At 41.6% G+C, this 21812-nt stretch overlaps 2 protein-coding genes across 2 annotated transcripts; one reads left to right on the forward strand and one right to left on the reverse strand.

Annotated features, from left to right (window-relative positions):
- Nucleotides 1-420: 420 nt before the first annotated feature.
- On the forward strand, nt 421-1383 carry LOC142446576 (olfactory receptor 4C45-like). Its single transcript, XM_075548326.1, has one exon. It carries the CDS (start codon nt 421-423, stop codon nt 1381-1383), a length of 963 nt encoding a protein of 320 aa, XP_075404441.1.
- Nucleotides 1384-6921: 5538 nt separating this feature from the next.
- Nucleotides 6922-8811, reverse strand: LOC142445765 (olfactory receptor 4C3-like). Its single transcript, XM_075547680.1, has 2 exons — nt 7880-8811; nt 6922-7036 (listed from the first exon to the last, which is right to left on the reverse strand). The coding sequence occupies exons 1-2, from the start codon at nt 8809-8811 to the stop codon at nt 6922-6924; spliced, it is 1047 nt and encodes a 348-aa protein (XP_075403795.1).
- Between the last annotated feature and the right edge of the window lie 13001 nt (nt 8812-21812).

Here is a 21812-nt window from a genome sequence, read left to right on the forward strand (position 1 = left end):
TGACGGACAGGAAGAATGAGTTACCCACCACAGCTGATAGTGTTACAGCACTTCTGAAAGTTTATATCTCACTCACAGCTGACTTTTGTGTTCCTAAACCTATGACTATTCATGCTAATGGACAAGCACAATTTCCAAAATAATAAGCGCTGATGAAATGTGCCACCAAATGAGAAAGTCAAGCTTACAATGGGACTCTCCGAGACAGAGGGGGAGTTTGGAAGCCAGCCATAAATTTATGATAACACCTGACTCTTATTGAGATGTTTTTCAATTATTACTACTGTGTGATGAACAAAAAACAAATCTCTTCTCTTCTTCTTTATAACTCTCAATTACAGGGACCAGGACTAAAGAGACGATAGCATATGTGGCAATTGAATAAAATATGATCATTCACAAATACTGTGCTCTATTCGGATGGGCCCCATCCTCCCTACTCAAGCTGAAGTCCTTACCAGAATGAACAATGTTACGGAATTCGTGCTGCTGGGTCTGACTCAGAATCCAGAACTTCAGAAACTCTTGTTTCCCATGTGTTTAATCACCTATTTGGTGACGCTGGCAGGAAACCTGCTCATCTCAGTCACTATCTTCATCAGCCCAGCCTTAGGTTCTCCCATGTACTTTTTTCTGTCCTGCTTGTCCATTATCGATGGCTTCTACTCTTCCTCCATAGCCCCAAATATGATCTTTGACTTAATCGCTGAGAAAAACACCATCTCCTTCCAGGGCTGCATGACTCAGCTCTTTGCGGAGCATTTCTTTGCTGCAGCTGAGATCATCTTGTTAATTGCAATGGCCTGTGACCGCTATGTGGCCATCTGTAAGCCCCTGCACTACACGACCATCATGAGTAGACCCCTGTGTAATTTCCTGGTGGGAATGGCGGGGGTTTTGGGGTTTATTCATGGAGGGATCCAGCTTCTGTTTGTGGTCCAGTTACCATTTTGTGGTCCCAATATCATTAACCATTTCATGTGTGATTTAATACCACTCCTAGAGCTAGCCTGCACCGACACTCACATTTTGGGGCCCCTGGTTGCTGGGAATAGTGGGTCGCTGTGTTTAATCTCTTTTTCCATACTGGTTGCTTCCTATGTCGTCATCCTGTGCTCCCTTCGGAGCTACAGCTCTGAAGGGCGCCGCAAAGCCCTCTCCACATGTGCCTCTCATGTCACTGTTGTTATCTTATTCTTCGTTCCTTGTACATTCCTGTACCTAAGGCCCATGACCTCCTTCCCTGCTGACAAAGGAGTGGCTGTGTTGTTTACCCTAATCACTCCGATGTTAAACCCGCTAATCTATACCCTAAGAAATGCAGAAGTGAAAAATGCCATGAGGAAACTCTGGGGTCAAATCATGAAAAGCAGTGATAAATAAATCTTGTGGGTGATGTATTTAAACAAATCGTTTTTAGACCATCTGAATCAATGTTCTATAGCAGCCCATGTATTATGGGCAGGGCTAATATAGCTACCAGACACACTACTAGAGTGCTCAATACTTTTCCAGGTCCAAATATTTCAATGGTAAAGGTATCTATGGAAGAAAAAGTATGTAGTGTAGGGTCTACAGACATGATAATGTGGCATTGATTATATGTAAAATGCATCCATTCAAATATTCTTGAATAATTTTATACCTACTACTAGGAGAGTGTTTTATTTTTAAACAGAAAATATAGTTTGCATGGAAGGAGTTGAAAATAGATTGTAGAGAGTCTTCAACAAGCTCTTTCATCAAAATATATGTTTTTATTTTATTTCCTTGCCTGAATTTGAGAGACATATGTGTTTCCCACAACAGAAGAAGATTATGTCTTGGACAGCATAATCCCAAGAAGGACATATTTGTATGCAAAAATACTTTTCAAAATGTTTGCTATTACATGAGCTACCACCCTCTATGGCTTTGTTCAGCCTATGTGTTGTTATGATGTTGGAATCTGGGCCACCAGTACTTCACACACCTACAGGGTCACCGTGATGGCGAGGTTTCAAAGAAACTTCTAGGTTAAGACAAACAATGACAGAAAGCCTGCTATTCGAATTCCAAAAATCAGTCAATGAAAACGCTGTATCACAACAGAATATTGGTTGATATAATGCTGGAAGATATACCCCCGCCCCACCACCAATTGAACAGAAAGCTCTCCAAACTTTGCAAAGTGGTCAGAACAATCAACGTGAGCTCAACAACACACATGAAGATGGTACAGCACCAGGCAAGGATTGCCTCTGTTGTCCATGGGATCCCCATCAATCAGAGACACCCTCGCAGTAATGACAAGGACAATTCACAAGGATTCTGAAAACACCCATCGCCTGGCCTCCGGGAACTGGGGGGAGGGCCCATCACTAATGGACAACTCTGGGATTAAAATGGTCTGTAACATTTCTGCACACACAAATGAGCATAATAGAAAGAAGGACTATAAAATGCTTTAAGCTGACTTAATTTTAAAAGTCCACTTGCTAATGGTGGATCCTGTCCTGTTCTGGTGCTCTGCAAGCATGAGAAGGTTATGGCCAGGGTCCGGGTCCAAGAGACCTATCTATACAGAGTTTGGGTTTGCTAAACAAAAATCAGAAAGTTGTTTGCAGAAGGAAATTGATAACCAGACATTCAACAATCACATGATACTGGAATGTCTCATGGTCTTGGGGCTTTGGGTTGAGTCCGATCTCAGAGCTCATACCTTTTACAAACAGGTTCTTTGTAAACAGCAGACTTGTGGAGCTGTGAAGTCTAGATGATCCTTCACACGTAACCAAACCTCCTGAGTCGTCTTGAAACAGAACTTTAGCTTAACTCGTGAAAAAGGTCTGCCTTTAGCATTCTACTCTTAAGAGCTATCTGTAAAGGACCAAGTTGACAGCAGTAACTTGAAAGATCAGATAGGAAGTTGAAGGGCAATGAATTTGTTAGTGAGGATGTGCAGGGAACCACTCATAGGAGGAATGTGAGAACGTTGCACTCACAATTGAAGAATGTAATCAATGTCTATATAGCACGTGTAGAAACTGTTGGATTGGTGTATGTTTTGTTTTGTTTTGCATATTCTCAGCAACAATAAAATCATATCCAAAACAGATGCTTTGCCATAATTCCCTATAAACATCTAGCTTCATATATGTAAGCAATTTTAAGCTTTAAAAAATTGAATTTACCGTTTGAAAATCTAGTTGTAATTCCTAAGAAGAAATCAATGTGAAACAATATTTGTTGTATGATATTTGTTGTGTGTAAAATGATTTTAAAAAGCAAACAATATTTCTTAAATGTTTTTTTAAACAGTAAAAATGATGGTGGTGGTGGTGACAGTAATGAATATTTATTGAGAATTTTTTCTGATTAAAATTCTGACGTTAGTATTTATCTGGTTGGGATATGGGGAATGCTGGCATTTTGTCCTTAGTTGATTTATTTAGTCTTCTAAATGCAACCAACATCTGTCTCAAATATTTCATTGTTTTGAAATATTTCATTATTTGAAGATAACAGTGTCCCTAATATTAGGACGGTGTGTGCATCAGTAAAATATTAATGTTATGAGACTACTCCCCAACCTGTCGAGCCCTGTATAAGATTGTAAATCTACAATTTGCCCAAGAAGCCTACATTTAGGATATGAGATGTTGTCACAAGATGTTGGACCAAATAATATTGCCATGATTAACCTGTACTTCCCTTCATGATACCTTACGCTTTTGAGTTCTTTATTGCAAGGAAAGTAACTCATCTGAGTTCACCCGTATTGGTTATGACCAGACCTGCTCACCTGAACATGCACAGAAAAGATAGTCACAATCTTCAGGTCACCCCGGAACAAAAATACTTTGGTCCAGGAACCAAAGCACTAGAAAGATGCCATCAGATCAAGTCAAAAGGGAGACACCGGACAGTGCAAGACAAGAAAAAATAAAAATAATTTATAATTATCAAGAGGTCATGAGGGAGAAGGGGCAGGGAAAACGAGGAACTGATACCAATTGCTCAAATAGAAAGAAAATGCTTTGAAAATGACTGTGGCAGCATATGTACAAATGTGCCGACATAATGGATGAATGTATGGATTTTGATAAGAGCTGGAAGGGCCAACAATAAAAATATTTTTTAAAAGAGGGGCTCAAGTAGCCATATCCTGTCAATAATCATAAACCCACCCTAATGTATACTCATGACCACATCTATGAAATCTGTTACATAGTCATAAAACCCTAAATGTACTTCCTGGTACACATGTATAAAACTGTACATCTAATTTTTTCTGGACCTTTGCCTTGGTGACTCTCGTGCTGGCTTTTTCCTTCTAGATCATTCAAAGGAAAACTTTCCCTTTTCATTCCCATCCAATCTGTCTTTGTTTCTCAGTCTCCATGAATGAGACCTGTGCTGGTAGCAAATAGAAATCATTATAAACCCTTTAACTAAGCTTCTGTGGACAGTGCTGTGTATTCCTGTCACATTCAATTCTCAAAACAGTTCTATGAATTTGATACTTTAATTATTCCCATTCTTCACATTAGAACACCAGTGGTTTGAAAGAAAGCAGACATCCTCCTCAGTCTCTCCTTCTCCCCAGTAGATGATCAAACATAGGATGGCGTGCTTTCCTCTGTATAGACCTGGTGCAAATCTTTAAAACCACAGAAACTATATTTTTTCAATGATCAGGTAACAATGCACTGTCTTCACTGTGCCTAGATTTAACACTCAAGCTTCAGTGAGTTTTTAAGATCATTTTAGGGGGAGCTGTTACTACTCTTACATTAATCCATATATCAACTGTATCGAGCATATTTGTTCATATGCTGCCATCATTCTATTATAGACATTTAATTTCTTTTTTCCGTCCCTCCCCAACCCTCACCCTGAAGACCCTTGATAAATTATGTTGTGGCCACATTCAAGAACTGCTTTGCTATTATGTCATTTGGAAAGCTTTAGAATGAAGACTGAAACCCGTGGATGGAACAGGTTTTATTAATGTACACAAGTCACTTCATTGATAACATATCTGTTCTCTGGGTCAAAGCATTAGCTGTAACTGTCATACAATGTTTAACTCCTCCAATAAGGACCAATTGTCACAATAGAGTAATTTTAAAAGTCATTCATATGAAACATGAAGTAGGAACTCTAATAATTGTTACTTTCCAGCAGACAGTTATAAGAAATGCAATAGGAACGCCCCAGAATAATGCAGCTGATAGGAGAATGGTGCATCTGGAAAACTAGTAAATACCTTATACTTCCGTTAAGATTATATCCCTGGTTTGGGGTGCTTCTGTCACCAGAAAGGCTTTTTGGGGTTCCGCGTGTGGTAATAATATTTCCAGATTATGTGCTACAAAAGTTGTGGTGCTGTGTGGCTAGTAAAGTCTCTTGCACTATGGAAACATTACAGGTCATTACTAAGACATACGTAGCACTGCTTGAGACAGGAAGTTGCACAAAGCATGTCTGACACTCAAGCGTGGGTCTATTGGACAAAGGAAATCTGCAAAGTTTGACCAGACAACCTGGTTTAGACCGTTTGGTCACTCTATTTATGTGGCAACCCCCCTTTCCTCAAGCCTTATGTTCTTTAGGACCATGAAATTTATGAGATATTAAATTATGCCAAAATGCCCATCTTTGTTTGCTCCTCACTCAAATTTTAGTTCCATAATAAAGAACCAAGGGCCTCCAGGAGAGGGATTGACACCATGACTACCACAAAGGACTCCAATGTAGCAATGAGGGTGCAAATGGCCCAACCAGGCATGTGTCATTCTGCTGTGTGTGGCATCGCTAAGAATGAGCACTGAGTCAACAGCACGTGACAACGACCTGGTAACCACATGGATCCTCGTGTCTACACTTCAGTGAACCACCGCTTTCCTTTCAGTTTGTTGCATTGTCATAGTGCGGTCGCTTGTGTGTTGCTGAGATACTAGAAGCTATGTCACTGGTATTTTAAATGCCATCACGGTCACCCAAAATGAACCGACATAAACAGAGTGTCCAGACGAACAAAAGACTGCGCTGCTAGATTAACGAGGGGTGGTCGGGCCATTTCTAAGGAGTTCACAAATGAAATGCATCTGATTATCAGCAGGACATTGTCAGATAAATAGGAGAAGGTGAAGCACTTAGGTTGGGAGGCACTCAAAATATGAGTGAGGAAGAGCTGCCTTCTCAAAGCCAAATCTCCTATAACGAAATGGGTAGAGTACTAACACCTTGAGGACCTTCATTTGCCAGTGGGGCATGTCTCCACATGAGAAAGAAACAGCTGCAAACATCTACTGATACTCAGAACTTGAAACGTACAAAGTATGAATCTAGGAAAACTGGAAATCATCAAGTGTAAAATGGAATGCATAAAAACAGATATTTTAGGTATCATGTAGCTGAAGTGGACTGGTCTTTACCCATTTTAATCAGAGTCGTATCGTTTATTACACCAGGAATATTGCTTTGAAGACTACTGTGTGCCTGACCCAATCTGCGGAATTTTCAACTATGCCACATGCATTTGAAAGTTAAGCACTGGATAAGGAAAGCCAAAGAAGAACTTGTGAATTTTAAAATATTGTACTGATGAAGAATGTTGAAAGTGTCATGGACTGTCAACAGACCAAACACATTTTCTTGTTTATTGGTGGTTTGAGACTTCTGACCTTGCATTTAGCACCCCCACAGGTAAGCACTGCATTACCAGGCATCCTATAAAAATGAACAGGGATTCTAACTTGAGGTCACACTTTTAAGATAGCCTTAAGGCTCATCTTTGAGGCTCGTCTGTTTGCACACACCAACCCGCTCAGATTTTAGGCTCTCATAAAACAGAATCACTCAGAGAGATATACTCTCCTCACCCTCATTTCCAAGACAAGCACCAGCAGTCATTGGCAAGCATGGAAAATGTGATTAAAATGCAGAATGATCCATAACCAGGGTCAGAGATCTTAATCTCTCTCTGCCACAGTATAAACATAAAACCAAACTCAATGCCATTGTGTCAATGCTGACTCGCAGCGACCTGCTGTGGGTTTCCCAAACTGCAACAACTCTTTGCGGGAGTAGAAAGCCCAGTCTTTCTCCTAAGGAGCTGCTGGTGGTTTCAAACTGTTGACCATGTGGCTCGCAGCGAAACATGTAACCATACACCACCAGGGCTCCTATTGCAGCTATGAAATCAAACCAAACCAATTGCCGTAGTGCCGATACCAACTTTGGACAACTGCGTCTGAGTAGAATTGGCCAAAGGGTTTTCCACGATAAGCTTTTCAGAAGGATATGGTCAGACCTTTCTTCCAAGGTGCTTCAGGGAGACTCTCAGCAGCCAAGGGTGTGAACTATATTCGCCAACCAAGAACAGTGTCATAAAGGGTGATGTCCAGGAATAATAGCCAGGCCTCGCTGAGTACGCGCAGATATATGAGGTTGTTTATCTTCAGTTGTGTTTTGCATCGCATTTCAACTACTCGATGATCACACAACTCAAATGACATAATCATGGATCGCTACATAAACATTTGGACAATAAATCAGCAATGACCGCTATTGATTTTTAGTTTAGGTACTCCAAAGCTAGATCATCTTAATTAATAGATTAAATGAACCAGGAGGCCTAGTTCCCACGTTTCTAAAAGAAGGGAAATAATCTTATATTGCATATCTATTCCCACAGAGTTTTTTGAAAATCATATAGGGTTCACATAAAAAGATAGGGCAAACCATATAAAGTCAATGAAGATGAGAGAAGGGATAAGATGGAATGACATGAAGTAACAGAACACAAGCCTTGGGTTCTTCCATTCAGAGAAATAAAGTCATGTTTAATTCCCTGCTTCACTGCTCATGGCATATCTTTCAGTCTTTTTGCATGAAGAGCTTCCTCATAGCATGTTTTACCTCTTCATTTCTCAGAGTATAAATGAGTGGGTTCAACATAGGTGTCAGAATACCATAAAATACTGCCATGTGCTTGTCTATAGGAAGAGTAGAACATGGGCGCATATAACTAAAAATGCAAGGTACAAAGAACAAGGTGACAACAGTGAAGTGGGCCCCACAGGTAGAGAGGGCTTTGCGCCTCCCCTCTGCACTGTGGCACCTCAGGGAGCGCAGGATGACAACGTAGGAGGCAGCCAACATCAGGAAGTTCAGCAAGCAGATCACACCACTGTTGGCGACCACCAGCAGGCCAATGGCATATGTGTCGGTGCAGGCGAGTTCCAGCAAAGGGTACAAATCACACACAAAGTGATTGATGACATTGGGCCCACAGAAGGGCAACTGAAGAACAAGGAGGAGCTGAATCAATGAATGCAGAAAGCCCCCGAACCAGGCCACCCCAACAAGCAAGGCACAGAGATGTCTGGTCATGGTGGTTGTGTAGTGCAGGGGCTTACAGATGGCCACATAGCGGTCATAGGCCATGATTGTGAGCAGGAGGATCTCCACGCCTCCCAAAAAATGGGCCGCAAAGAGTTGAATCATACAGCCGCCATAGGAGATGGCTCTCACTTCATACAAGGAGTCAGCAATGAGTTTGGGGGTCATAGAAGAAGAATAGCAAGTGTCAATAAAGGACAGATTGGCCAGGAAGAAATACATGGGGGAGGCCAGGGTGGGACTGGAGGTGATGGCGATGACAATGACCATGTTGCCACAAACTGTCACCACATAGATGATCAAAAAGACCATGAAGAGAACTCTCTGCACCGCTGTGGTCTGTGAGAGCCCCAGCATGATAAAGTCCGTGCCATTGGGTGCTACTTCCAGAGTTCCAAAGGACACAGGGAATGCTGGCATGGTCTGACCTATAAACCCAAGGAAAACACAGAATTGTAACAGAATTCCTTCAGGGGGTAGGGGAGAGGATTGTAATGTTTCCTCTTTAGACACACTCACTTCTTTTTCTACCAATGTACCTATGCACACGGCGACTTAAAAAATATTGTGGAGAAATTCTACTATGTTTTAATTCACAGAAGAAGGAACAGAATTCTACAACTGAACCGCCACTGCATCCTCCTTCGGAGAGACATCCTCCCTGTCTAAATTATTGAAATGCTTCTACTTGCTGAAGGCATGATGCTTGGTGTGATAAGAATTAAGAGTCATTAAATGTCAGAAGAATGTACAGGTAGAAGAAAATGCTGAAGAGACACTTCCTGTACTGACTGGGAACCTTTTTCTCCATTTTTGTTTGGCTCTCTCCTTTTCCCCTCTCTTTGCAAGAAGGCAATGGGGGCTGATGCAAATGACATGTCCAATGGAGTCTCTTCAGAGTTTAACAATAAAACTCAAACTCACTGCCATTGAGTTAATTCTGACTTACACTGGGCCTGGAGAACAGACAGAAACTGCACGTTTGGGTTTCCAGGACAGTAAATCTTTATGGGAGCAGAAAACCTTCTCTTTCTCCTGTGGGGCTGGTGGTGACATGAACTACTAACTTGGTTAGCCGGCCAACAAGTAACCCACTATAACACCGGACCTCTCCCCAAGAGCACAGCCTGCCGTTAACAAACAGCAAACTCTTGTGTCAACGGTGTCTCCAGGTTGGTGTCACCCAGTGTCGTGCTGTCATTCTTCCTCTTCCTTCCCACCACCCCGTCTTCCAGTTAGTAACCTAACTAGGAAGTGGCAGGTCTGGGCTTCATACCAGGCAGCCTGAGCTCCACCGTCTGGGTGCTTCAACACCACACTGTCCTCTCACTTATCCGCATGTAGATTTCAATCCTTCCTCTGACATTTATTGTTGGTGGCACTGTCAGCAATGACAACCTTTCAAAGGCTCTCTTCCTTATCAGGAAAGGTGAGAGCAGTGCTACCTCCCCAGGAGCCTCTGGATGGTGCAAATTCTTAAGCACTCGGGTACTAACTAAAGCTAGATCGCAGGAATCCAGAAGTGCTTTGGAAGAAAGAGTAAGTGATCTATTGACCAAAGCAAAATCAGCCAATGAAATTCTTATGGAACTTAATGGAATACTTCTAATATGCATGACATTGCCATGAGTTAGAACCTACTCAGTAGCAATTGGAGCCCCACCCCCTTGAGTCACAGAAAAGAGTAAATGCACCTATGATTGTGAAGTGTGTATGCTGAGCCTGGCATGTGGTTAATTTTCAGTGAATGTCATGTCAGAGTGATGGTCATTATCAACACCAGGGAAAACAACTATTCCTGTGGCTTCAAGAAGCAATAATTTCTATGTATTTTTTCTAAAGTAGTAGGTATTGATGCGGGCATTCATTTACTATAAATGATACTTTAATATTAATATTCATCCAGAATACAAGACGTTGGAGAATATATGATCAATACTGAATGTAATCAAATAATAAATGTGTGTACCCACAAATGTAGGAGAAAGGCAGGATTTTCTACTCCCATAAAGAGTTAGTCTCAGAAATCCATAGAAGCAGTTCCACCCTGTCCTATAACATAGCTATGATTCGGCATGGATTCAACGGTAGTGATTTTTTTCTGCCAAAAAATTACAAATGTAAGTCAATTCATCTTTTTGCTCCAAAAATGTCAGAATAAAAGACAAATTATTTGTGAAAAGAAAGTAAGACCTAGCAAAGAAAGAAGCATCCTATTTAGCTTAACATGAGAAACAGAATTATTTTGTGGAAATTAAGGAGAATTCTACTAAAATCTGTCTGCTGCACTTTAATTTGAGTTGCATTTTTCTTTTAGCTCTTTTTTAAAAATAGATTTAGAAAACTTACATTGACTGGATCTGATGGTCCTGGCAGGTCACCGGGACTTTTTTTCCATCCTCACCTCATGGAATAGTAGATGTGGACAACTTCTGAAAGGGCTATCGAAACCAGTTTCAAGTGTACAGTCCCAAATTGGACAGGTGACACCCGATTACACTTCTCAATAAGATTTTAATTGTTTTCCATAGTGAGGCAAAGCAGAGAGTAGACGATTTCTGTTGATTACAGAATCTCGTCTGAACTGGAGTCTCTCAGTGTGCTGCTAAGTGAAAACCAAATAGGGACTCAGCCATTTGCAATCTGATGGCAATTCACACTATCTATCATTTTCTGTTTCTTTGCTGAAGAGCTCTGTGACTTCTAAATTCGTATTTTCAAGTTGCTTCCATTTTACAGATGTTGCACTTGAGCCCAGAAAGACGATGTGCAGCTGGTCCAAAGCCACATGATTGGTTCTTGGGCAACGTACCGTTGACTCCCTGGTCTCTCATCCCTGCAACCCGGGTACTTTGTGATACAGCAACCACTTTGCATGTTCTACTTCCTTTGGCCAAAACAGAGCACTGTTGCTAACATTCAGGTGAAACTCTCACAGAAAGCTTCAAAGGAGGTTGCTGACTTGTGAGCTCTACTTTCTACTAAGAATGCTTATTAGCACAGTTTGGCTGAGAAAGTTTTCTCCTAATACTGAAATGGGTGATTTATAAGGTGTGAATGAGAACATAGGGATTATCAGTGTCTCATGCTTTCTGCCTCTCTGAGGGAGGCCAGTTCTTCCCTCACAGGGCCACTCCCCGGATTGATGCTGGGACCAGCTTCTGCCTCGTTCACAGGTGAGGACAACATTGCTGTCATCTAATTAGTCCCTTGGAATACAGTTTTGATATCACAAGGGAACACGTCCTCTTCTGCCTCTAAAACATGTCCAATGTCCATCTGGTGGTGTCCAGAGATCAAATTCACAAAGTGTCAGGAGTAAAAGGGAACTGGGCTATTTTGGCAACTGATATTGGAAGGTCGGGTTGACTATTCACTGAACCATAGCAAAATTAACAGCATCTATAGTGCACTTTCTGTGTGCCAGACGCCAGTCCTAAGCCCTTTCACGTGCATGCCTCTCTCATACTCGCCCCTCTACAACACTAAAAGAGAAATATCACTGTCCCTTGGCTGTTCCTCTTCTCTGTGGAGTGCTAAAAGAACAAGGGTCAGAAAAACCGGAATTTGGATTACACGCTCACTATTGAAATCACTCAGGATACAAGGTTCTAACCAAGGGACAAGATAGAAAATGGAGAAAAAATGATCCATCAATTAATAATACATTCATGTAAGCCTCATATAGATGAAGAATACATAATGGAGGGTAGAAACAATGGAATGGATAAAGGGTGGATACATTATAGAGAGGGGTTCCCTGTCACTTTCTGGACAATTTCAGACTGAAGTACACAACTTTATAAAGATATGCATGTAGAGGGATCAACTTTTCTCATTAAACTATGAGAGAAAGCTCATGGGCAAAACTCCAAGGAAAAAATTCACAATATTTTCTCAGTCATTCTAAAATTAGATAGAAAATATATAGACAGGACTTTGAGGTAGAAAAGTAATATAAAATAATTATACTTAAAAATGGGTGATGAAATTGGAATCAGACTAAAAATTAAGCAATCATTGCATTATGCCCTGACACAGCATATAATTTTATTTGTATGATTTTCACCCATAACCCAACCATGCATTTATTTAAGCCTCACATATGCCAAATGCTATGAACAAGGTTGTGATTAAGATTCAGTGCTTCACCTTAGAACCTCCACTTCCTAATAGAGACAGGACAATCAACAGACAACTTAAAATGATTTTTAACCAAGTGATAAGAGGGGAAATGGAGGAAAGACACTGAAGGATATAATGGAGGGTGGAGAGATTGGAGGGTAAAAAATGGAGACATGATAAAGAGTGGGCACAAGATACAGGGTGTAGACAGGATAAAAGGTGAAGGCCAGGTGGGAAGTAAAGGGTGGAGATAAGATGGGGAACTGACACAAAAGATAAGATGGAAACAGAACAGATACAAAATAAAAGGTGACAACAACTAAGGAGTGTGCAAAATGGCTCATGGAAGTTATTTCTCAGCAAGCTGATGAGGTTGCCTCTAAAGTGGACCAGGAATATTCAAACTTTAGATATGCAAATGAGTTTTGACCTCTCACTTAACCATGAACTCTTATCTAAGAACAACTTTGTCTTATGATATGACCATGTTTGATACCTGCCCACTAAAGATGTGGTGAAGAAATCAGATGGCATCTGGCTATCAGAAATAATAGTGTCTGAGTCTTACAGGCTCATCTTAACACAAATGACCTTCTAAGTGAGGTATCAGCTAAGTCCACACGGAAGGAGCACATCAGCCAATGTGATCCAAGAACTGTAAATAATAACATCCAAGATCAGAGTTGTTGTTGTTGTTAGGTGTCATAGAGTCAGTTCCAACCTATAACAACCCTATGCACAATAGAACAAAAGCCTGCATCGTTTACATGAGCAAAAAAAAAACTCCATAGTGAAAGTAACCAACTATGAAGGGGCAGGAGGAGAGAGTGGAACACAGCCTGGCCCACCAGGCCATGAGGATGATGTTCCTGATTAGAGCAGCCAGTCCACAGAGAGGACAACATGGCTGGTCCCACTATGAGACATGATGCCCCTCAGTGACTAAGGGCGATACAGGGGACAGCACCGGAGACACAGTGTGGGAATTGCGCCTGACCGGATTCCACCACACCGAGGCAAAGCACTGGGGGAGTGCAGTGGAACAGCAAGGGAATGGAGTGGCAAGGTCCCCAGGGAATGCTGAAAGTGGACTTTGGGGCCAGGGCATGGTGCCTCAACAGACTGGACTGGAAAACACTCCTAAAGGCCAAAAAATGATCCTTGAACTAACTACAAGCTTTTCTTTCTTGATATGCTTTGTTTTGTTCTTTTTCAGTGGTTTGTTATTGTTGTTTTGTTGTATACTGTTGCTTTGTTTTCCTCTGTCTTGTTTTTGTGTATGTTATTATCTCCACGGGTCTGTCAAAATAAGATAGGCTGGATGAACTATCTGGAGGAAAAACAACGGGACCAACAGTTCCAGGGGGACTTTGGATAGGGGGAGGATGGGGATAAGGAAGTGGTGTTAACAAACCCAGGGTCAAGGGAACAACATGGGATCCAAATTGGTGGTGAAGTGGGAGTGGCAGGCCTGGTAGGGAATGATCAAGGTAAGGTAACATAAAGAAGAGGTATAGCTGTAACCCAGGTGGGGACGGAGCATGATAGTGGGGCAGGAGGAAAGTCAAGGGAAATACAGGAAAGAGCTAGGAGGCAAAGGGCATTTATAGAGGTCTAGACAAACACAAGTACATGCAAATATATATGTATATATATATATATATATGGATGGGTAAATAGATCTATGTGCCTATATTTATAGATTTAGTATTAAGGTGGCGGAAAGACCTTGGACCTCTACTCAAGCACTCCCTCAATGCATGAATGCTTTCTTTTATTAAATTGGAACTCTATGATGCTCACTCTCCCGACACAACTGCAGGAGCCAAAGTGGGTGAACAAGTAAATGTGGTGAAGAAAGCTGATGGTGCCCGGCCATCAAAAGAGATAGTGACTGGGGTCATAAAGGCTTGAAGACAAACAAGCGGCCATCTAGCTCAGAAGCAACAAATCCCACATGGAAGAACACACCAGCCTGTGTGATCACATGGTTCCGAAGGGATCAGTTATCAGGCATCAAATAACAAAAAATCATATCATTGGGTGCACACCTCCATGATATGATCGCTGAGGACAAATGTGTGCATAAGCAAATGTGGTGAAGAAAGCTGATGGTGCCCGGCTATCAAAAGAAATAGTGTCTGGGGTCTTAAAGGCTTGAAGGTGAACAAGTGGCCATCTAGCTCAGAAGCAACAAAGCCCACATGGAAAAAGCACACCAGCCTGTGCGATCACGGGGTGTCTAAGGGATCAGGTATAAAGCATCATCAAAAAATTTTTTTACCATAGTGAAGCAAGGGGGAAGTGCAGAGTGGAGACTCAAAGCCCATTTGTCGGCCACTGGAGATCCCCTCACAGAGGGGTAAGAGGAGGAGATGAATCAGTCAGGGTGCGACATAGCACCAATGAAGAATACAGCTTTCCTCCAGTTCCTAAATGCTTCCTCCCTCCTCCCCCCACTACCATGATGCGAATTCTACCTTGCAAGTCTGGATAGAGCAAAGGTTGTACACTGGTGCATATAGGAGCTGGAGGCACAGGGAATCCAGGGCAGATGATACCTTCAGGACCAGGGGTGTGAGTGGCGATACTGGGAGGGTTGAGGGAGAGTGGGTTAGAAAGAGGGAACTGATTACAAGGATCTACATGTGACCTCCTCCCTGGGGGATGGACAACAGAAAAAGGGGTGAAGGGAGACGCCGGATAGGGCAAGATATGACAAAATAATAATTTATAAATTATCAAGGACTCATGAGGGAGGGGGGAGTGGGGAGGGAGGGGAAAAGAGGACTTGATGCAAAGGGGTTAAGTGGAGAGCAAATGCTTTGAAAATGATAAGGGCAAAGAATGTACAGATGTGCTTTATACAATTGATGTATGTATGGATTGTGAAAAGAGTTGTATGAGTCCCTAATAAAATGTTTTAAAAAATAAAAGAGTTCTTGTCCAGCAGAGTTACCCCCCAAAAAAATGTTACTTCCAATAATCTTCTCCAGCACCACAATTCAAATACATAGATTCTTCTTAGGTTTTCCTTAATAAATTTCCAACTTCACATGAACCAAGATGAGAGGAGAGAATTGTATCAGCGCTCAAATTCTGATCACCAGGTTTGCAGAAGGCTATGATGACAGCAAAAACCCAAAATCCACTGGCAAAGTTTGCATGCAGATTAAACCTCCATTGAATTCCTTCAAATCATTCACCAGGGATGTGAATACTCTTGCCCTCAGACAGAGTACATTGGATTGTGATAAGAGTTGTATGAGCCCCAATAAAAAGATATATTAATTTAAAAAAGAAAACTATACTTATGAGAAGTAAAAAAAATGAAGAAAAGTGGATGACTGAAGATATAGTTTGGTTCAACTTTACCATATTATCAATTGTTTTCCCTTTCACTCATCTTCAATTTGTTCTAGCTTCTATCAGTTCCTGCTTTCACTTGGATTGAAGTTTTCAGATGTTTTATTTTGTTATTTCTATTATTTTCTTTAGATGATACCCAAAATCTATACAGACAGTAAATATATAGATTTTTTAATCATTTTATTGGGGGCTCATACAACTCTCATCACAATCCATACGCAATCACATCCACTGTGTCGAGCATATTTGTACATTTGTTGCTCTCATCATTCTCAAAACATTTGTTTTCTACTTGAGCCCTTGGTATCAGCTCCTAATTTATTCCCTCCCTCCCTGCTCCCCTCTCCCTCATGACCCTTGATAATTTATAAATTATTATTATTTTGTCATAGCTTACACTTTCTGACATCTCCCTTCAACCACTTTTCTGTTGTCCATCCCCCAGGGAAGAAGTTATGTACTCCAACTTTCTACCCCACCTTCCCTCCACCCTTCCAGTATCACCACTCTCAGCACTGGTCCTGAAGGGATCATCTGTCCTGGATTCCCTGTGGTTCCAGTTCCTATCTGTACCAGTGTATATCCTCTTGTCTAGCCAAATATGAAAGGTAGTATTGGGATCATGATCGTGGGGGTGGGGTGGGGGAGGAAGCATTGAGGAAAGTTGTGTGTTTCATCATTGCTACACCGCACCCTGACTGGCTAGTCTTCTCCCTGAGCCCTTCTGTAAGGAGATGCCAGTTCCCCACAGATGGGTTTTGGGTCCCCAATCAGCACTCCCCCTCATTCACAATGATATGATTTCTGTTCTTGGATGCCTGATACCTGATCCATTCCACACCTCATGATCACACAGGCTGGTGTGCTTCTTCCATGTGGGCTTTGTTGTTTCTGAGTTACATGACCACTTATTTGCCGTCAAACCTTTAAGACCCCAGATGCTATATCTTTTGATAGACGGGCACCATCAGCCTTCTTCACCACATTTGCTTATTCACCTGCTTTGTCTTCAGAGATCGCGTCGGGAAGGTGAGCATCATGGAAAGCCAGTTTAATGGAACAAAGCGTTCCTGCATTGAGGGAGTACTTGAGTGCAGGCCCAATGTCCATCTGCTACCTTAACACTAAACCTATAAATATATGCACATAGATCCATTTCCCAATAATCATATATAAATATATTTACATGAGTACATGCCTTTATTTAGACCTCTCTAAATGCCCTTTGCCTCCTAGTTCTTTCCTCTATTTCCTTTTACTTTCCTCTTGCCCCACTATCATTCTCAGCCATCATTTGGGCTTCTGTAATTCCTGTGGGTTATATTGCCCTTGTTCAGTCTCTACTAGGACTCTTACACCCTCCTTGCCACTGAATTTGCAACACTTGTTGTTCCCTTGTCTCTAGGTTTTTTAACACCACTTCCTTTACCCCACCTCTACTTCCTTTACCCCACCTCCCTCTCACCCGTGTCCCCCCGGAACTGTCGTTCCCTATGCTTTCTCCTCCAGATTGTTTATCCAGCCTATCTATCTAGATAGACATGCAGAGATAATAATATGTGCACAAAAACAAGAAATAGCAAAACAAAGCAACAAAAGAAAACAAAACAACAACAAAAATGCCAAAAATAAATAAAAGAAAAGCCTATAAATAGTTCAAGGACTGTTAGTTGACCTTTAGGAGTTCTTTCCGGTCAAGTCTGATGGGGTGTCATGCCCTGGCCCCAATGTCTATTTTTGGTCCTCTCTCAGGCTTTCCTTGCTCTGCTCCCCTTTCTGTTCTGTTGCACGCCCTTGGTGTTTTGCCTCGGCATAGTGGGGTCAGATCAGGTGCAATTCCAACACTGTGTCTCCAATGTTGTCCCCTTTAGGCCTATGGGTCAGTGATGGAGGGACAGTAAATATATTAATAGTTCTTTAGAATATGACAAGAGAGGTTGGGGGGTAATGAGGAGTGTAGAAGTTAGATTTTTATGTCAACTTGAACTTGTGTGAAAGTGTAGGGGTGGAGTCCAACCTGTTGATCAGATGGTAATCTGGTGATACCTTCTTGAGGATGTGGCCCTTTTATAAGACAGAGAGGGAGAACCTCTCACTATGTGCGTCCCTTCACACTCCCTTCTTGCTGGGACTCTGTGCCTGCCTCTGTGGGTGGTCCCATGTGGGCCACTGACCATGGGAGCCAACCAGGGAGCTGTCGGCACCCTGCCATGTTCCCACTGACTTTCAATCCACACTCTGCACCCATTGGCCAGTGAGCTTCTTGCTTACTACTTCGCCTTTCTGTGTCATTAGCCTGCAGCAATGTGAGTCTCAAGAGGGCTCTGGCTACCCTGGAACCCACAGACTTGAACGGACTGGGCTGAGATGTCTTCTGGATAAGAAATTACTTCTTGATAAAAAGATCTTTCTTATACATATATGAATGCCACTAGTTTTGTTTCTCTATACAACTCAGTCTGAAAATGTTTTAAAATTGATTATCATGATTGTGTTCTTTTCAATATATTGAAACCATTGAATTGTAAAGTAAATAAAACATATGTCAAACAAATTGTTTTAAAAAGAATGGATGGTTGAAACAAAATAGAGGGTGGAGATACGGTAGAGAGTGTAAAGTAGACATAAGATGGAGAACGAATTAAAATACAGGCAGCAAAAGTGATGTAGGATGGTGTGTTAGGCAGGGTTCTCTAGAGAAACAAAATCAGAATGCTAATAATTATATTTATATTTATACAGATAGATAGATGTATAACATAAGAAATAAACAGTTAATTAAATTATAAAGCAGTACAAATGGCTCAGTGCAACTTATTCCTGTGAGACAGTTGTGAGACACTGGCAGTCCATCAAGTCTTGAGGGCCACCGGGTAGTCCTCTGTAGAGCAATTCAGGTTATCTGGGCACAGGCAGCAAACAGCAAGGCAAGTTACTAACAGTCAGCCAGATGATAGGGTCTGACAATCCCCAGCTCAAAAGATGGAAATTCCAAGGGTGTGGCAAAGCATGTCTTGAAGGAACCGCAAATTACAGTGACACAGTCCACGGGTTAGGTGTCCCACAGGTAGTGTAGCTTTCAAATGGTGGCACAGAACAAACAAGGCAGACGCACACTGGTCCAATCATCAAAGAGACCCGGGAACTAGAAAGGTAAGGCTCACCAAGCCATTTATCCCTCCTCTTTTCAATTAACCCCACATGTGTTTACCAGCCAGGTTGGCACAATAAACTAACTGAGATGGGCACAAGATCAAAGGCAGACGTTGTAAAAGATGGAGGATGGATACATAACGGGGAATGGAGTCAGGATGACGGACCAAGAGTGGAGGAAAGATGAAAGCTGGAGAGTGGAGATAGGCTGGAGGGAGGAAACATGATGGAGGACAGAGATGGAGAAAAGTTAGAGAACTTAGAAAATATTGAAACTGGATCCCAAATGAAGTGTGGAAACAAGATGGACTGAGGATACAAAATGAAGGGTGGAAACAAGATGGAGGCTGGAGACAAAAAGGATGGAGACATCATGAAGAAGGCATGGTGGGAACAGCATGGAGAATGAAACAAAATGGAAGGCGAAGCGTAGAGACACCATGGAGCATGGAGCAAATGTGAAGGAAGGCGATGGAAGCAAAAGGTGGAGTGTGGAAACCAGGTAGACTGGGGAGTGGAGACAAGATGAGGAATGGGTACAAAATTAGCATCCAGTTTTCTCATACTTTCTCATTTTGATAGCCAATTAGGCTATTGAAAATACTATAACTTGGGTCAGATGCACCTTAGTCCTCAGGAGGATGTATTTTTAACACTAAAGAAGACTTCTGCCACAGATTTACCCAGTTGCAACATATCTGTTCATTTCTTGAGGTCTGCTCCTTAATGGTTGTGAATCAGAGGAAAATGAAATCCTTGACAACTTCATTTATCTTGTTATCACATTTTGGTTCCATTGGGAGGATTTCTGTTTTCTTTTCGTTGGTGTATAATCTGTTCTGCAGGTTGTATCTTTTCATAGCTATCATAGTTATCAGTAAGTCCTTGGAATTATCCTCACTTTCAGCAAACAAGGTTATATCACCAGCAGATTATTGATATTCACTATAGTGTCATGCATATAAATATATATGTTGATATTATTAGCTACTCAGGAGCCCTGGTGGTGTGGTGGCTACACGGAGTTGACCCACATGGTTGGCAATTCGAAACCACCAGCAGCTCCGACATACAGAGACTGGGCTTTCTACTCCTGTAAACAGTTACAGCCTCAAAAGCCCACAAGGGGTCGCTATGAGTCAGCGTTGGCTCAATAGTAGGAGGAGTTATTATTAGCTATATTTGAGTCTGCCCTAGACTCATAAAAGCTTCATACACGATAACATAAATCTATTGTGCTTGATAGGGTTTTCATGGGATGATTTGCAGAAGAGTTCCCTAGTTTCTCTCATTTCTTTCTAGTTCATCTCCCTCTAGAAGCTCTACTGAAAATTGTTCAAGATCATGGCAACACACAAAGCTCCAGTGACCAACAAATGATGGCTGCAAATGCGATACATTTGTCAGGAATTGAACCCGCTTTCGCATTTGGAAGGTGAGAATTCTACAACTGAACCAGCACTATCCTCCACATTTATATCTAATATATACATATTATACAGCATATGATGATGCATAGTATTCATTAAATCCTATATAATATGATTCAACAATTCACAAATGGTTATAGCTGTACATTTATATAGAACTGAGAGAACTTCAAGCCAGATTCTGAAAATGTAGAAGGAGGCAGATCATTGCTGCCAGAAGATGAGTATTGGCTGAAAGTGGAGAATCCCAGAAGCATGTTTAGCTCTGTGTATTGATTATACAAAAGCACTCAATTTTGTGGGTAATAAAAAATTACAGGTAGCGTTGCCAATCATGTGGATTACGAAACACTTAATTGTGCTCACTTGGAACCCCTGCATAGTCCAAAAAGGCAGTCATTCAAACAGAACAAGGGGCTAATGTGCAATTTAGAAATCAGAAATAGTGGTTGTTTCCTTTTACTATATGTATTCCACTATATGCTGAGCCAATAATCCAGGGAACTGGACTGTAGGGAAAAGGACACAGCCTTACAATTGGAGGAAGACTCATTGATAGGCAGATGTCCCAACCTTGCTTGCTGAAAGCAAAGAGGACTTGATACACTTACTGATAAAGATCAGTTCCTCCTAATACTATGTCCAAACTGTATAAGACAAAGCCTCAGTATCCTTGCTTCGAAGGAGCATCCTGACTGCCCCTCTTCCAGCACAAAAGGGTTCATACTTCTGGTAGTCAGTCCATGGTATACTCAATGATCCTCACCAACATCCAAATCCAAATGATTCTTCAGTCTCCCTTGTGATCTCACATTAACCTATTCTTATATTGCTAAATGATTCCTTTCTCACCATTTAGAGGTTTTAGCCTATGAAAATGATGATGTACGTCAACTGGAAAAACAGCAAATTAAGATTAATATATAGAATGCTTTGGTGGTGCAATGATGAAGTGCTCAGCTGCTAACTGATGGGACCCATCATCTGCTCGTGTGAGAAAGATATGACATGCTGCTTCCAGAAATATCTACAGCTTTGGAAACCCTATGGGGAAATTTTACTCCTCCATTCACTCGGAGTCAGAACTGACTCAAGGAAAATTGATATGGTGTTTTTGCTTTGTTTGGGGGCGAGCACACACAGGCTGTTCCAGATAAAATTGCTCCCTATTTATTCAGTATTCTACCACCATTCATTTAGACTTTAAAATATATTGAAGAAGGAACCCTGGTGGTTCAGATGATTAAACACGCAGCTGCCTGCTGAAAAGTTGGCATTTTGTTGGGCGACTAACCACAAGGGCAGCAGTTGAAAACCACCAGCTGCTGCACAGGAAAAAGCTGA

The sequence above is a fragment of the Tenrec ecaudatus genome, chromosome 4 (genome assembly GCF_050624435.1).
Source record: "Tenrec ecaudatus isolate mTenEca1 chromosome 4, mTenEca1.hap1, whole genome shotgun sequence".
In the NCBI taxonomy this organism is placed as follows: domain Eukaryota; kingdom Metazoa; phylum Chordata; class Mammalia; order Afrosoricida; family Tenrecidae; genus Tenrec; species Tenrec ecaudatus.

Coding starts and splice junctions, on each gene's coding strand:
- LOC142445765 (XM_075547680.1), bottom strand. CDS start 8,811: ATGCCAGCATTCCCTGTGTCCTTTGGAACTCTGGAAGTAGCACCCAAT. Junction 7,037..7,879: donor GCTATGAGGAAGCTCTTCAT/GCAAAAAGACTG, acceptor GGAAACCCACAG/CAGGTCGCTGCGAGTCAGCA.
- LOC142446576 (XM_075548326.1), top strand. CDS start 421: ATGGGCCCCATCCTCCCTACTCAAGCTGAAGTCCTTACCAGAATGAAC.